At 49.8% G+C, this 16,429-nt stretch overlaps 1 protein-coding gene across 1 annotated transcript in view; it reads right to left on the minus strand.

The window, feature by feature from the left end:
- NT5E (5'-nucleotidase ecto) overlaps positions 1-16,429 on the minus strand; it is a 45,237-nt gene that overhangs the window by 6,412 nt on the left and 22,396 nt on the right. Inside the window, exons 4-7 of the mRNA XM_082855364.1 lie at positions 3,906-4,103; positions 2,843-2,997; positions 1,095-1,200; positions 148-297 (exon numbers count right to left, since the gene is read on the minus strand). Coding sequence (XP_082711490.1) covers positions 148-297; positions 1,095-1,200; positions 2,843-2,997; positions 3,906-4,103 — 609 coding nt within the window. The remainder of the gene's footprint in view (positions 1-147; positions 298-1,094; positions 1,201-2,842; positions 2,998-3,905; positions 4,104-16,429) is intronic.

Here is a 16,429-nt window from a genome sequence, read left to right on the forward strand (position 1 = left end):
GACCTACTCCAGTGGTCTGGCCATTCAAAGACTATGCGTTGGTGTTGGGTGTGTGAAAACCCAAACAGGCCTGACCAAGAGGTTCTGGTAAGGGGGGAGCTAAGCCAACCAACAGGAAAGCCCACCCCACCTTGCAAGGTGACTTACCGCCCACCTGCAGGAACTCCCCTGTGGACTGGCCGTAGCGGTACACGCTGTGCTCGAAGGCCTTCTTCAGGGTGGAGCCTTTTAATTGGACCAGGTCAAAGGTGCCTCCAAAGGGCAACACAGCAGCCAGGTTCTCCCAGGTAATTGTGCCTGTGGGTAGTCACAGATGAGGCGAGGAGGAAAACAGCTGGAGAACTAGCACACCCCATGGCTGGTGTCCTTTAGGACTGACGGAGCAGGTAAGGGAGACACGGGGCACAGGGAGGCTCTGAGGACAGCACAGCTGCGTCTAAGTGTTCCTGACACTTAGGGGGAGGATGGAATCAAGAGGCCTCTGGCCGTGCCCTCCACCACTGAGGCTGACACTTTTTGACACCATTATTTATAAGGGAAGACTACAACCGTGTCTTGAGTATCTGTCTGGTTGGTTTGTTTTACCATACGCTATAATCCTGGATACCTGTAAATGCACTAGAGGAACTTACCCAGCTCGTTTTTCCCAGCACCTAAGATGGGCAATTTTTTTTTTTTTTTGGCCATGCCGCATGGCATGTGGGCTCTTAGTTCCTCGACCAGGGATGGAACCCGTGCCCCCTGCAGGGGAAGCGCAAAGTCCTAACCACTGGACCGCCAGGGACGTCCCAAGATGGGCAATTTTGTCCTCCTCTTTCCAGATATCCAGGTGGAGGCCATCACTATTTTGCGTACATCAGCCACCATTTGCGTTTTGCTGTGTGAATCAGAAGTTGAGCTAAACCTTGGTGCCAGTAAGGCTGGCTGCTCCCTCTGTGAGCAAATGCATCCAAGAACACACAAGCCTGTGTGCGCCCTTCAGGTGGGGCACTGACTCGAGTGGCCGAAGGGCCTGGCACGGTGGGGGGGGGTCTTGGGGGACTGGTCAGACAGCATGCTGAGCTGAGGCCGGGGGCCGGGAGCTGGGAGCATACCGTTGTTCCGCTCGTCAATGGGTGACCGGATGCTGCCTCCGTTTAAAATGCACATGGACACGTGGTTCCAGGACATCTCATCCGGGTGTCTCAGGTTGTTGTTAATCTGCAACAGCAGCATGAATTTACACTCGTTATTCTGGGTCCTCCTCCTTAGGGTCAGTGCCCGGAACTTGGTTAGCTGCACCGAGCAAATAAAGCTGCTGTTGCCCTGCTCCTGTGTGTGCCCAGAGCTTTCTCAAGTGTAATTCATCAGAACTAGTCTTATGCCCTGAGAAGCAAACCTCAGATACTGTGACCAGTCCCAGGTCAGACTCTTGAGTAGCCAGTAGCTCTGAGCCCCTCTCCTAAGACCCCTGCAACCCGCCAGGCCAGGGGCCCTTAGCAAAGCCAGCACTTGAAGTAGGAGAAAGGGGCTTCTGTGCAGACTGACCCACAGGGCTGCTCCCCCCGGGGCTCCTCCAGGGCAGGACCCACATTTGCTCCTAAGGGTGGAGCCCAGAAGCCTTTCAACTCCAGACCTCAGGCCACAAAGGACCCTGGCATCCATGTCTAGGTCCCCAGCCAGTTCCCAAGCTGGCAATTTTGGATACAAGAGAGAGACGGGGGAGCCCCTGAAACGGGGGAGAGTCAGTTTCATTCTTCCTTTTCTTTTACAAAACATATGTTTAGTTACAAGAAATAAAACGAATTACATTCTCATTTGAAAAAATATGATGGTGGAAGAGGTGAGGGAGACACAGGGCCACAGGGTGGCTATGAGGGCAGCACAGCTGCAGTGTTCCTGATGCTTAGTGGGAGAAGGGGCTCATTCTCTCTTTGTTAGGTAAGCCCTGCTGGAGCCTGGGGTGTTTCCTTCCAGACCTGCCTCTGCACATTCACAGCTCTGGCTTCTCGTTAGCTGCTTGTCTCGCACTGACCGTGCGATGCTGAGCCTCCAGCACTTGTCCCACCTTGGAAAGCGTGAGTGTCGTCATTTACTTGGCAGACACTTATTGAGTGTGGCTGCATCCCAGGTACCGGGCACCCGGCACCGAGCTGAGCCCAGACAAAGGAACGGCCTCCTGGGTGCCCCTGGGCGTGGTGAGTCTCAGCTGGAGACCTCGGCTGGGCACGGCCCTCCCAGGGGGGCTGCCCGCAGACAGGTGGACAGAGGGGTGTTTTTGGTGTGGGAACTTGCTCTGGGACTTATTATTCTTGTGATAACGGCCTTGCTTGTGAAGGTAGTTCACACAAGGCCAAGTTCTCTGGGGTCAAGAGGACAGATCAGTGAAACACACTCTGGCCTAGTTAGGCCCAGGCAGATGCATTTAATTCTATGTCTACTTCTTGGGAGGAGCAGAGTTTGTGGATTCAGGTCATCTTACCAAAGGAAAGCAACATCCAATATTCAGACACCTAAGATGAGCACCTTGAAATAAAGGCTTCTGTCCTTTTTTTTGGGCGGCACTGCGCAGCATGCAGAACTTACCTGAACAGGGATCGAACCTGCACCCCCTGCAGCGGAAGCATGGAATCTTAACCACTGGACCGCCAGGGAAGTCCAAGGCTGCCGTTCTTGTAAAGCAGTAAAGGGATGGCCCACTGGTCTGGTTCGGGCACCTTCCCAAGGTACTCAGTGTGATTACACGCCAAGCTTTTGTCTGGGGACTAATTTCTAAAAGTCCTCAATTCAGTAACTGTCAGGTTGTCCGTCCTTGCATCCTCCCCCACTAGGCACAGGCCCTGCTCTCCTGTGGACCACTCACCACAGCATCACAAATCAGGTTGCCCATGTTGCATTCTCGAAAGCGGCATGACTGAGTGGTACCATCCAGATAGACAATTGTTTTCCCCAGTTCCTGGGTCGAGTAATTATCTAATTTTGTCCTCCATTTGTTAATGTCTGCTTTTATGCTCGGATCTAGAAGACAACAAACAAATCAGCCTGCAGTTAAAGCCTAAATGTTGGAGAAAGGCTCAAACGTCATTCAGCTCACCTGGCGTGAGTACACAGTTCTTTACCGTATTTGTGTACATTTTGATTTTGACTGGGAAATTTCCTTAGGAACCTCTATTCCGTTTCCTGGGAGTAAGACCCAGCTTGGATCTTAAAGACGTGCCAAGTAAATCAGCATCAACTCGTCACATCTGAATGAGTGTCTGCTGGCTCAACGGGGAGGGCATTAGTGGTGGGGAGACAATGAGAGGCCCAAGGGCAGGTATAAAGGGTTGAGACGTCCGGCTACAGCGTCCCGGCCCCTCCCTCTGGCTGTCGGGAGCTCTGGCTCTCCAGGGCCCCTGGTCACCTGTCCTTCCCTGTCTGATCACGGTAAGCAGGAAAGGGCAGGCGAGAGAGAAGCACAGGAGGATGTTCATGTACACTGTACGAAATGCATGACATGAAATGTCTTTTCGTTTTGATTCCCAGATCAAAAAGTAAGAAAGACACACACGCATGTGATGACCTGAAGCCCATGGAGACTGGGCCGCCTGCCCAGGTACACTGCTTCCTTTGCCCCAACAATCAGCTCTCCTCTGGACATGGGCCGAGAGTGGCTCTCCTGCGCCAGGGTGAAGCTGGAAGAGACACGAGAGGCAGCGACACAGTGTCTGATGCTGAGAGGGCTTGGAGGAGCACGTGGGACTTTTGCAATTCGTGTGTGTTTTAAGTCTCCTTATCCACGAAGAGGGTAGAGTAAACTCAAGGGAGAAAGAAGCTCGGGTCTTCAAAAACATTAACCAAAAAATAAAAAGGAAAAAGAAAAAGAAAAAAAAAATCCAGCCACCAAATCTTTGCGTTGGTGGATCACTGCCCTGAATTTCACGTACCTTCCAGAATGCTGCTGTTGAGAAGGATGGGATTTCCATGTGAAGTGACGACGTTTCCTTTTTCATCAAACTCGACCTTCAGATAGCCTAGGTATTTGCCAAAAGCATAGGCCTGGACCACGGGAACCTGCCGTCCGTCATCGGACGTGACTATGAATGGGTACTTCCCCGCCGGCACCTCTTTGGAAGGTGGAGTGCCTGCAATGAAAGATCCAAAGTTAATCAAGTGGGCCCTTGTTCACGGCCGGCCGGGAGCCTGCAGGCTGCCGGCCAGGTGACTGCGAATTCTGAACTGACGATTTGCCAGCTGCCGCTCTACACAGCTGGTCTTTCAGAGCCCAGCTCGGGCATCTGCCCCTGTTTCCGAATGCCCTTTTGGCACGTGAATCTTTCCATTCTCAACTCAGCAGCGGTTGCTAAGCTCTTGCTAAGTCCTGGGCACCGTGCCCGGTGCTACGTGGCATACAAAGATGCGACACTGCTAAGACAGTCCCGCCTCCATCCTGACCCTGGCTCAAGTCTCACCAGCCTGGGGAAGCAGCCAAGCCACTTCACCTCACCGTGCTTCAGTTTCCCCATCTGTAAAATGGGCATAATAACGGGTTATTGCTGCCATCCTGGGCTTGGCAGTGCCAATTTCCAAGCCCTCGGGCGGCAGACTCTTGTGTCTCCTGAGTCCTCCCTGGTGGCAGAGTCCTACTGTGTGGGGGGAACATGTCGGAGTCCCCGGTTTGGTGCTCCGGTGCTGTCGGGCCTCTGTGACGTGCAGAGGGGTGCTCCGGGCGAGAGTGGGGCGGGGGGACGGCGGGTGCACAGGCAGGCTGTGAGCAGTGCCGACTCCTGAGGTCCAGCGTCTCACGGTGACCTCTAGAAAGGGTCCGTTCTTCACTGGGCCCAGAAAACCCCATACAATCATGCAAATCAAGCAGTTCAAACCTTCGTGTTCACTGTAAGGACACTCATGAAACTGCCCAGGCCCAAAGCCACCAAGTAGCTGAAGGATGTCACTTTACAGAAGCAATGTGTGCCATTCCATCATTCCAATGGTGGAGTTGGCAGGTGCGCCCAGGCCAAACAGTGGGGCTGGATGCAGGGTCGGTGGCCTCCAAAAGGTGCTGAATTGTTACTGCACACGCTCAAAAATGCAGAGAGTAATGCTGAGCTTAAGGGCTTAGATGTAGATTCTCTGGTCATGGAGCGTGTTCAAGTGAACAACGCCCCCAAGATGCAATGCAGGATTTACAGAGCTTGTGGTCGGATCAACACAAGCTCTCCCTGCCACATTGAGATGATCCTTCGTGAAAAAGAACAGACTGTTACTAACCCAGAAGAGGAGGTTGCACAGAACAAAAAGATACCGCAGAAAAAACTGAAGAAACAAAAACTTATTACCCGGGAATAAATGTTGCAAAAAAAAAAAAAAAAAGCAAATAAAAGTAAAAGAAAAAAAAAGGCAAAATAACAATTCCTATTTCACAGGAATCTTGAGAGGATTAAACATTTAAACTCTCTTGCTGGGACTTCCCTCGTGGTCCAGTGGCTAAGACTCTGTGCTCCCAATGCAGAGGGCCCGGGTTTGATCCCTGGTCAAGGAACTAGATCCCACGTGCCACAACTAAGTGTTCGCATGTCACAACTGAAGATCCTGTATGCCGCAACTAAGACCCGGCACAGCCAAATTAAAACAAAACAAAACAAAACTCTCTTGCAGACTGCCTGGCGCATAATACTCAATAAATGTGTATTTCTTTCCCCCATGAGGGAATGGCAACCTCTAGAAACCCTAGACACACACTCCAGAGCTTAGACTTTAGTGGAAGATCAGCAGAAATGACAAGAAATTAACACAACATTGTAAATCAACTATACTCAATAAAAAATAGAAATGACAAAAGGCCATCCTTAGGTTTTTTTTTTTTTCATCCTTAGGTTTTGTTGCTGAGTTCTGTGTCCCCTCGGGTGCCTTGAGGAAGAGCCGCATTCACCGGGGTGGCCGACTGGCACACAGACCTCCCGCCCCAGCCAGACCACAGACCTGCCAGGTTCTGCTGAGTTCTGTCTCAAAGGGGAGCCCTGGGGAGAGCCTGGGAGCCACTTATCTCAAAGGGGAGCCAGAGGCTGAGTCCCATCCCAGCACCGTCTCCCGGACACACGCCGTGTGAGGGTGGGAGCCCGGCACTCGGAGCATGAGCCCTGGGCTCTGATCACCTGGCACGTTTCAGTTCTGCAACTGCACCCCTCCTATGGGTGCCCTGTACTTCCCATCTCACCTCCGGTGACAGCGGGATCTCATCTGGGCTGTTCTGAGTCAGAGACTATAGAACAGATACCCTCGACCCACTACTATTTCTATCACCTCCCTCTGCACACCCACTACCAGTGCTTCCTATTAGATGTTCACTGAGAGCCCGGAGAACTTCAGTTTGTGTTGGTTCCTCATTGGACCAGTTATGAGAGTCAGCCAGGAGCCAGCCCCGGGCTAGATCTCATTTAATCCTCCAGGAATCCCACGAGGCAGCTCCTATTATTATCCCCACACTGTAGACCAGAAGACCAGTTGTCACAGGCATGCGTCCATGGTCACGCAGCTGGTATGTGAAGGAGGGCGGGTTGAAAAGCAGGGCTGTGAGACACCGGAGCTTATGTTCTCTCCACTGCCCAACACAGCCTACGACGTGCTGTTCTCAGAGAGCCTGCAAGAGCTGGTTTCCAAAGGGCACTCACCAAAGCAGGTGCAAGCCCGGTGGCTGCACCTTTGTGCCCCAAGCTGTGTCTGGGCTTCCCTTTTCACTGAAGACATTAGGCTGTACACCTGGGTTTATGAAAAACCCAATCCTGCCTTGCGCCTGAGCCAAAAGCAGCCCCTTTAGCTCAGTAACCACAGAGCAGAAGTGCTGCAAATACCAACATTTCACCAGCAGGAAATATTCATAGCTGTGGCCAATCTTAATTTCCCATTGTCCTGCTTCCTCTGGATAAAGAAGAAAGCCTTGGAATTTTACTTCTACAAAAGCACGGACTTGAGATCCAGTGCAGGCTGTGTCCCATCTCCATTTGCACAGGCTTACGGGTGGCCGGCAGATGGTGGCGGTGACTGCCATAGATGGTCTGATGCATTGAAGAGTAGCATTCCGTTTTGTGGTGGTCCTTGGACAGTCTTGGAGCCTGGCCTTTACTTCAGGGGACGGGGATGTGGCAGTCCCCTCACCTCAGCTGGGCACGGTTAGGGAAGGTGGCTCCTCCCCTGAGCCCAGAGAAGCCTGGCAACGTGCAGTTCCCATTATATCCACAAGGTGGCGCACAACACCTCGTCCAGGCCCTACATGTTTCAGAAAGGGGTCTGGCAGATTCCTGGAAACCCAAGAGAAGGGCAAGCCTGACTTCTTTAGCCTTTATTTTTTCTGCCTTCCATAAATATATCTGAGTTTAAACAGAACGTAAAAATTCGAAATCGAACTATGGGGTCAGATGCCTCATCAGATCAGCTTGCTCTTTACAAATGGGAGCCACCAACCCCAGCTCCTGTAGCACAGGGGACTTTCTCCGGCGCTGAGTGGCCTCGATGTGCCGTTTGTTAGGACAAAAGATGTGTCATCTTCATCTCGGATGGACTTAATCGGAGACAAGGAGGACGCTTCCCACGTGGCTGAGACAATAACCCGTCTAGTTTGGCTCCAGTCTGCGTTCCCCACAGCTGGGCCCTCTCTGCTTCCTGTGCACTTGGCAACCCCAGAAAACCACTGGCAGGGAAAGCAATCCAGGGCTTCAGAGTTCCCACAGCACTCTATTCAGCCACAGAGGCTCACGCCCCAGATCGTCTCTCCACACACAGAGCCACATATCTGTCTTTAGAAACGCAGCCTGTCCTCTTGGCAGGGGGAAAACTGTTTACCAGAACTCTATTCCAGCCTTTTGGCAAATCAGCCCTCTTGGAAGCAAGCCTTGGAGGAGCCAGGAGCTGTGGGCTGACATTTAGAGCCGGTAACAGGGTATTCCCTAGAACAGCGAGGGTGTCTGAGGGAACGGAACAGCAGCCCCTCAGGAATGTGGGCGTTCCCAGCGCAGGCCCGGGCAAGCGCCTGCCCAGCTGATACGGAGCAGGGCCCTGTGGGACTCCTGGGCACAAGACTCCTTGCTGGGCACCTGGCAAACAAACGCTGTACTTTCCTTCACTACAACCTGGTGTCAGTGGACTGGCTTTTCTGCATGGCGGGTGAGCAGACCCACGTTCGCTTGGATAGCAACACTACCATTTTTGACGTGAGCAGCATAGCCTATCAGACCCACACGATGTGGCCCAGCTTCATCTAGACCCTCCACCCTGCACTTCAGCAATCTTAGTTTCTCCCATTCCTAGACCACACCCGCCTCCACAGTCATGAATATAGAGTAAGACCTGGAACCAGAGGCCCACAGGCAAATTATTTACATCTTTTTGTTTCAGTTTATTCATCTGTAAAAGGAGAAAATAACAATACCTGCCTTAGAGGTTGTTTTGAGAATGAAAGAAGTTAGGCGGCACATGAAGCCTGACTCAGGTAAACGCCCAATAAAGGTTAGAGATAATTATTTACCGAGTTACCATCATCTCTAATGATTCGCCAGACGCGGTCAGGCGCTCCTATACCTGCTCTCCCAGCATTGTGGACTTCTTCCTTCACAGCGTGCTTTGTAATTACATATGATTGATTTCTTTGCATACTTAAAAAAAAATCTGATGGGCATCAGGATCCCTTTCAAGCCAGTAAGTTCCCTGTGGGCAGAGGCTGCTGTGTCTCTGGGGCTGGCCCAGCACATAGTAGGTAGTCAATAAATGTTGAACGACTGATTTTAAGGGGTTTAGCCAACAGATTTCCAGAGATCAGACAAGATTTACATGCCCTTCCTGTGGAGGAATCCATATGTCAAGGGGAGTCATGCCCCATCCCCCAACTCCCCTCCATTCAATTTCCTCAACTGATGAGCTGGGTGGGGCTCATGAAGCCGAACACCTGCTTGTCGAGAGAATGGGTTTTGGCGCCAGCTCCCTTTTAATCTTGTTTCACAACCTCGGGAGAGACTTTTAACTCCTGGGACCTAAATTTATTTCCTGTATTTGTAAAACAAGAGATTTGATCGTGTTTGACACCAAAAGTGGTTTAATTTTTTTTTTTTAAGTTATGAGCATCTTTCACATGCAGGAAGTCTTGTGGCGTTGCAAGCCATGAAGTAGGCTGGCCAAGATGCCCTTTTCCCCCCCAGGCAGTCAGGCCAGCTGCTGTCAAAAGGTGTTCCACAGCCAGAGGGGTGAGTCACTGTCTCCTCAGCCATCTCTGTACCCGACCCTGATACACAGGCTGTCATGTCTCCTCCAGGGAACTCAAGGGGCCACTGACATTCTCCGTATTGGGACTGTGTCCCTCTGTTTTGTACATGCTTCGATAGACTGCCCACATTCTGGCTCTTGGACATTCAGTGATGACCGGAAGGTCTAACAGTGATGATGTATCTTCAAGTGGTACCCAGAGTGGGCACAAACTCTCATGAAGTCCAATCTGGGTTGTCTGCCTGTACCCGGTCCTGACTGGCTGGGGTAAATAAGAGACCCCGGCAGGGTGGGAATGGGTTCACACACATTCACTCACTCAACAAACACCTCCAAGCTCCAACAAGTGCCCAGTGTGTGGGACTCCACTGTCCCGTGGAGCCAGGCCTGAGGGCTTCGCTTCATCTCTGTGAGGCCTGGAGAGGCCACTCACTGGGGAAAGAGCAGGGGATGCAGTGATACCCCCGCTGTCCACCACCCTCTTCTCTTCACGGAGGATCTAAGCCAGGGTGACTATCCTTCCAGACACCAGACTTCCCATTCGCTTTTTACATTATAGAACAGGGTTTTATATAAAAATTAAAAACAACGTCATAACAATGCAGCCATCCCCTGGTTCCATCACTATGGCCTGTTAAAATGCAAAGTCCAGAGGAACAGGCTGGAGAGAGAGAGACTGATTTTCATGTTAACATACTTTGTAGTTCCATTTGAAATTAAAAAGGAGGTCCACAGGGCCATGAATTGATGTAAATAAACCTGACATTTTTTTTTACGGAAAATCAGCATTTAGCTGGACAGGGCATTCCACAGTGGTTCTGTACCCTGGGAAGTGCTAGGTGTTTGTATTCAGTGAGGGTCTGAACCGCTGATTTCCACAAAGCATTAGCTTCGGCCACAGTGGCGGGCAGTGGAGCACACGACGCACAATTCAAACGGGCTCATCTCAGAACCTGGAGGACTGCCGGTGGGGAAGCCCGAAGCTCTGCTTCCGCAACATGACAGACGATTTGGAAATTTCCCTACACGTGAGACGTCAAAACTGACAACCGTATGAGTTTCTAGGTTTGGGGGAAATTAATAAACTGAGGACAAGAGATCTGAGTGAGGCCCAGCCAGGCTGCTTGGGACAAAGCACCGCACTCCCGGTTTCTTATCTTTTAAAGGTAAGAAGATACATTTGGTCATTTGTGTATTTAGCTCAGATTCTCAAATTGAGTATATGCCTCTCCTTTTAAAAAAATTTAACACACATATTTATAAGAGTTCAAGTTGTGAAAGTAACCAGGTCAGGCCCAAGATGGAGCCGCTCATGCTAAGATTCCCATCAGCAAACCAGAACTCCACTGCGCTTCTGCGTGGCTCTCCCAGCCCCGCAGGCCCGTGCTGCACAGGCTCCAAGACCTCCCTGCGCTCCACAGAAGGGAAGTTAACCGTCAGCAATGCCCAGGGCAACTTCCTTGTTTTTGCTCCCTTTGGTCTCTAAGACCCTATGGCCTCCTATAGCTCTTCGGAGTCCCCTTTTCTCTGCCACATGGGATGCTGCTCCGCCCATGAATTGCCAAATAAAAGCCTACTGATCAGTAAATTGTCTGTGGAAAATTTTCTTTTCATAAACTTTAGGATTAATGGTTCAGTTTCTAGGGTTTAGAGAGGTTAAAAAATTTTTCTTTTTTATCAAAGTAAAACTAGCACGACATATTTAGCAAATGGAGAAAAAAAATTTAATTGCAGTCCCACCCCGCCATGGCAATAACCAATATAATTTCTGTGAATTAAAAAAAATATATAGGTATGAAGAGAACAGACTTGTGGTGGCCAAGGGGGAAGGAGGGTGTGTGAGGGAAGGATTGGGAGTTTGGGATTAGCAGATGCAAACTAGTATATATAGAATGGATAAGCAACAAGGTCCTACTGTAGAGCACAGGGAACTATATTCAATATCTTGTGATACACCAAAATGGAAAAGAATATAAAAAAGAATGTAAATATATGTATAACTGAACCACTTTGCTGTACAGCAGAAATTAACACAACATTGTAAATCAAGTATACTTCAATTAAAAAAATATATGTAGGGCTTCCCTAGTGGCACAGTAGTTAAGAATCCGCCTGCCGATGCAGGGGACACGGGTTCGAGCCCTGGTCCGGGAAGATCCCACATGCCGCGGAGCAACTAAGCCCGTGTGCACAACTACTGAGCCTACGCTCTAGAGCCCGTGAGCCACAACTACTGAGCCCACATGCCACAGCTACTGAAGCCCGAGTGCCTAGAGCCCGTGCTCTGCAACGAGAAGCCACCGCAATGAGAAGCCTGTGCACCGCAACGAAGAGTAGCCCCTGCTCGCTGCAACTAAAGAAAGCCCGCGCACAGCAACAAAGACCCAATGCAGCCAAAAAAAATAAACAAAAACAAACAAATAAATAATAAATAAAATACGTATGCACGGATAGCAAAGAGGGGGAAATGGGTGGCAGAATCCATTCTAGGGAAAAAATCATTTTCTGTCTAGTAAACACCTGTGAGAGGACCAGGGTCCGCCAGGCTTCCCTAATGACGGTCTTGGGTCCTCGTTCCTCTCCTCCTCCCCAGGGGGAGGTGAGGCAGACCTGCCTGGAAGGACGGGTTCCCGACAATGATGGGGATGGTGGAGCAGGGGTGCGCACAAAGAGCTTAATTTTTTGCATAAAAATAGTGGGAGAAAACTTGAGTTTCAGGGGTAGCCTTGGATCAAGGGGGTGAGGACAGGAGTAACAAGAGGAGAACCGGAATGGGAGGAGGGCCGGCTGCAGAAGAAAGCCAGAAAGCCAGCCAGCGAGGCACGCCCTGGGGCGGCAGAGACTTGGAAGGCAGAGTCATCCCAGGCTGCACAGCGGTGGGTCCCCTGCTGTGCGTAGCCGACTTGGAGGGAAGCTGCCTCATGTGGATGGAATTCAGGGAGATCAAGAAGAAAGGGCACTCTTCCATATTTGGGTCTCTGCTTCATGGACAAGAAGAATGGTTTGAAAGAGGCAAGAACAGGGGGGACACAAGTAAGAATCAGGACCTAGGGGATCAGGAAAAATAGAGGCTCCCCAAGGAATGATCAGATTTTGGGGGGAGGGGGTGAGAAGAGCTCCAGTGTTTCCCGAGTTTTGTAGGATAAAGAGTCTTTTTATTTATTCAAGAGAGGAGTGACATCATAAATTAGTTTGGAGTTGTGTCAAGTGACTACAGTCTGGGTAATAAATGTTTGTATAGTTGTAAAAGAAAAAAATTGTTGGGGCTTTCCTGGTTGGCACAGTGGTTCAGAGTCTGCCTGCCGATGCAGGGGACACGGGTTCGTGACCCGGTCCGGGAGGGTACCGCGTGCCGCGCAGCGGCTGGGCCCGTGAGCCATGGCCGCTGAGCCTGCGCGTCCAGAGCCTGTGCTCCGCAACGGGAGGGGCCACAACGGTGAGAGGCCCGCGTACGGCAAAAAAAAAAAAAAAAAAAAAAATAAATGTATCTTCCTCTTTTTCATTTAAAATGAAATTGTATACATTTTCCCATGTTGCAGAATATTGGAGAACTGACATTTTTCTTGGACCCACTATGTTCTGTTCCTATACCATCTCATTTAATCCCTACGACATTCTCTGAGGTAGTCGTATCACTGTAGCGGTTTTTTAAAATAAAAAGCTGAAGCTCAGAGTGGTTAAGTAACATGTCTGAGGTCGGACAGCCAGTGGTGACCAACCCCGGGGGGAGACTGTGGCCGTCAGAGTCCAAAGCCCTCTCCATGAGCCCGTGCTGCTTGTCACAGTGAGGCCGGAAAAATGAGGTCCTTCTTGAAGACCATCAAGGGGCAAACTTAGGGCAACACGAATGGCAGCCCCGGGAAGAGATCTGCCCTGTGGCAGGAGCAGGCTTTGGATTTCACAATATGCAGTCGGTCATTAGCTTGCCTGACAACTCAACCCTGCCAAAGGATGTGACCCTGTTTTACAGATCATTTGGGGTTTGGCTCACCCCGCTTCGCCCTGGAAAGCGGTTTCATGAGACGTAACTAAAACCGATCAGTGTTAGGTGGCTGCAAAAATCGTTAAGCAGAAGGCTCTGGCTTTGCTCCGTGAAGGAAGCTGGTGCTGTGCTGGGCTATGGCTGGAAGCTGACCGAGGGGTCCTGAGTAGCGACCCCTGGGACAAGTGAGTCCCGGTACCACCAAGGACATCATCTTTGAAGTTACCGGCCACACCTCTGTCCTCTGGCTCGTTCTCCCGGCTCACTCAATACACCCACACATCAGCAATCCTACGGATGCCCAAAGGAAGCGGTTCTTTGTTGGAGAGTGTTTCCCTGTCCTGTGGATGTAGTAAATAATAAGACCACTTTCTTGTTCTAAAAGACAAGATTATCTCAACCACAAGAGTGAAAATCAATGGCGAGATGAACAATGATTGCGAACCACAACCAAGGCTTTTGTCCTCGCTCGCTTATTCTAACAAAGCACGGATGTCTCCGCCCCTGCACTCGGAGTACCCGGCCGCTGGCTGCTGTGGGTAGAACAAACGCTAAGGTTTCCTGGTTTTGTTTATACTTAAACTGTGAACTCCATTTGTTTTGAGAACAAAATACGGTGGTTATTAAAATCATTTATGTTCTCTAAGTCAATGAAAAGGCTTGAATTTCATATTCAAGAAACGTGTGCCAAAATCCAGAAGCAATACAAATGAGGTACTTAATACAAAAAGCTGTTCAAATAAAGAAATCTTACTTAAAAAATAAATTTTTGGGCTTCCCTGGTGGCGCAGTGGTTGGGAGTCCGCCTGCCGATGCAGGGGACACGGGTTCGTGCCCCGGTCCGGAAAGATCCCACGTGCCGCGCAGCGGCTGGGCCCGTGAGCCGTGGCCGCTGAGCCTGCGCGTCCGGAGCCTGTGCTCCGCAACAGGAGAGGCCACAACAGTGAGAGGCCCGCGTACCGAAAAAAAAAAAAAAAAAAAAAAAAAAAAAAAATAAAATAAATAAATAATTTTTTTTTTTTTTTTGGCCACGCCATGCGGCATGTGAGATCTCAGTTCCCTGACTAGGGATCAAACCCATGCCTCCAGCAGTGGAAGCAGGAAGCCCTAACCACTGGACCACCAGGGAAGTCCCAAAAGAGCTTACTTTTAAAGGAGCTGCATCTGTCAGCATTCACTCAACAATCCTGGGCACCCGCCTTCCGGGTGTCAGCCAGAGACGTGGTGGTGAGTCTGTAATGGACGCTCCCAGGCTAAGGAGGAGAAGTGACACCTGCTGGGCTGGGAGGGGAGGAGGGTTCACCAGACCGAGGTTTCCGTGAGGCTGCAGGCCTCTTCGCAGAGGAATAAGGGTGAGAGAGCCTTAAGGAGAGGAGGGAGGTGGGCAGTGGGGCTGTGGGCATGCCGCAATTCAGGATGATGACCGGGTCTCAGCCTGTGGTCCCAGAAGTGAGGTTGCTGAAAAGGAGGCGACAGTCACGAGTTGATAGGATCAAGGGACTCTGAACTTGGGTACTGGCTCCACCATCCATATAGACAGTCAGCCAGGATGCAGGCAGGAGCGGGAGTGCAGAGGAAGACAGGACGTTGGGTGCTAAATTCTTGGTGACACCGGGGATGGGCTTAGGTGACAGTGATAACGGGGGGGAGACAGGGTAACCAGGAGGTGTGAGCCTCAAAGGAGCTGGAGGTATAAAGAAAATCACTGCAGTAACCTAAGGAAGTTAGAGAGTATTCTACCAAGAAATGTTTTACTTCCCCAAATTCCCGCAAGTAAGCAGTCAGGCTCCTGGCATGGATGCCTTTCTAGGGAGCAGGGTGTTTGAACAGAAGGGATCATAGATGTCACGCTTGTAACTCCTTAACTGTGCAGATGGAGGAAAGGACGGACGTCTACACTCACCAAGGCCACGGCAAACTGATGGGCCTGCATGATCCAAAATCCAGTTAAAAAAGCGGGAGGCAAACAGAGCGACAGCGTCTCAGGAGCCCGTCTGCCTTCAAGGGTCACACGCAGAGGAGAGTCCCCTGGCACACCTGCCACATCTTCCAACCTGCACACACTTTAACTACTTTTTTGTCCAAAGGCAACAGCATGAACCAGTTCCTTAACTCTAGGATTTAAATCCTTTAGAAGTCCGCATTCTAGCCCTCATCCTCGCAGTTCTGACATTTTGCAAGCCTGGACGTGGAAGTCCTCTCCTCTTCATCCCAACGTGAGAATGGTCAGGCAATACCAGGGTTGTCTGGTCTGCATGTGCACGGCGGCTGTAATCCAGAGAACCTGCAGGGGCTTCACTATTTGGAGAGGAACCGTCCATGTGCTATTTGGGTCGTGCCCCACGTAAAGCTGAGGTTTTATAAATACGGACTGGTGACAAGACAATGAATCTTATTCAACAGGTAGTCACCAGCGTTTAAAAAAAATTAAATAACAGAATAGAAAATATCAGGTGCAATCCCGACACTTTGTGAAATTCCCTTTCAGGTGAGTGTGTTTGTGTGTGTTCGGTCCTGTGTGTGTGCTGAAATGGTTCTCGGCAAGACTTAAAATTCCAAAAGATGTATTATTTTAACCCTAATTTGATTACCTAATCATATTTAACTTTAAGCTAATTCCAAAGGCAATTCAGCGGAGGGTTGTTTCTTGTTGTTGCTTTGTTTTTCGAGGCTGGGAAAATTTATTTAAACAAGCAAATATGCCTCATCCTCTACTGTGTCCTGGAATTACCTTTCATTGTTAAGTTCATTCCTCACCATGATGAATGTGCAAATTGAATATTTTCATGAGAACAAGTTTAATCTTGGTAAGCAATCATGAAATGTGAGATAAATGACAAAGACTCTACAGGCAGTCTTTTCCAGAGACTGTAATTATCTACTTTAAGGTTTATGGATAAGCAAATTGTAATTTTTATCCTCACATCTTTCTTTCATCCAGTCATTCATCATTCACTAAATTCATCTCCTTCCCAAAAGGCACATCCTCTTTTGCAGGATTTCATTGGCGCATCGTCACTGACATTCTGAAGCGAAGCTAACAGGTTCAGAGAGGGTGACTACTCAAGGTCCTTCAAGTGAAACAGGAATAAGGACTTCTGACCCAATACTGTGTTTCTTTCTTTCCTTTTTTTTAAAAAAATAATTTGTGTCTCTTTTTCTCATTGTAAAAGCAACATGCATTCATCATTTGAAAACACTCAAAGGTGTTAAGAAGAAATTAAAAATTACCCATAC

The sequence above is a fragment of the Leucopleurus acutus genome (genome assembly GCF_964270905.1).
Source record: "Leucopleurus acutus genome assembly, chromosome: 15".
Taxonomy (NCBI): domain Eukaryota; kingdom Metazoa; phylum Chordata; class Mammalia; order Artiodactyla; family Delphinidae; genus Leucopleurus; species Leucopleurus acutus.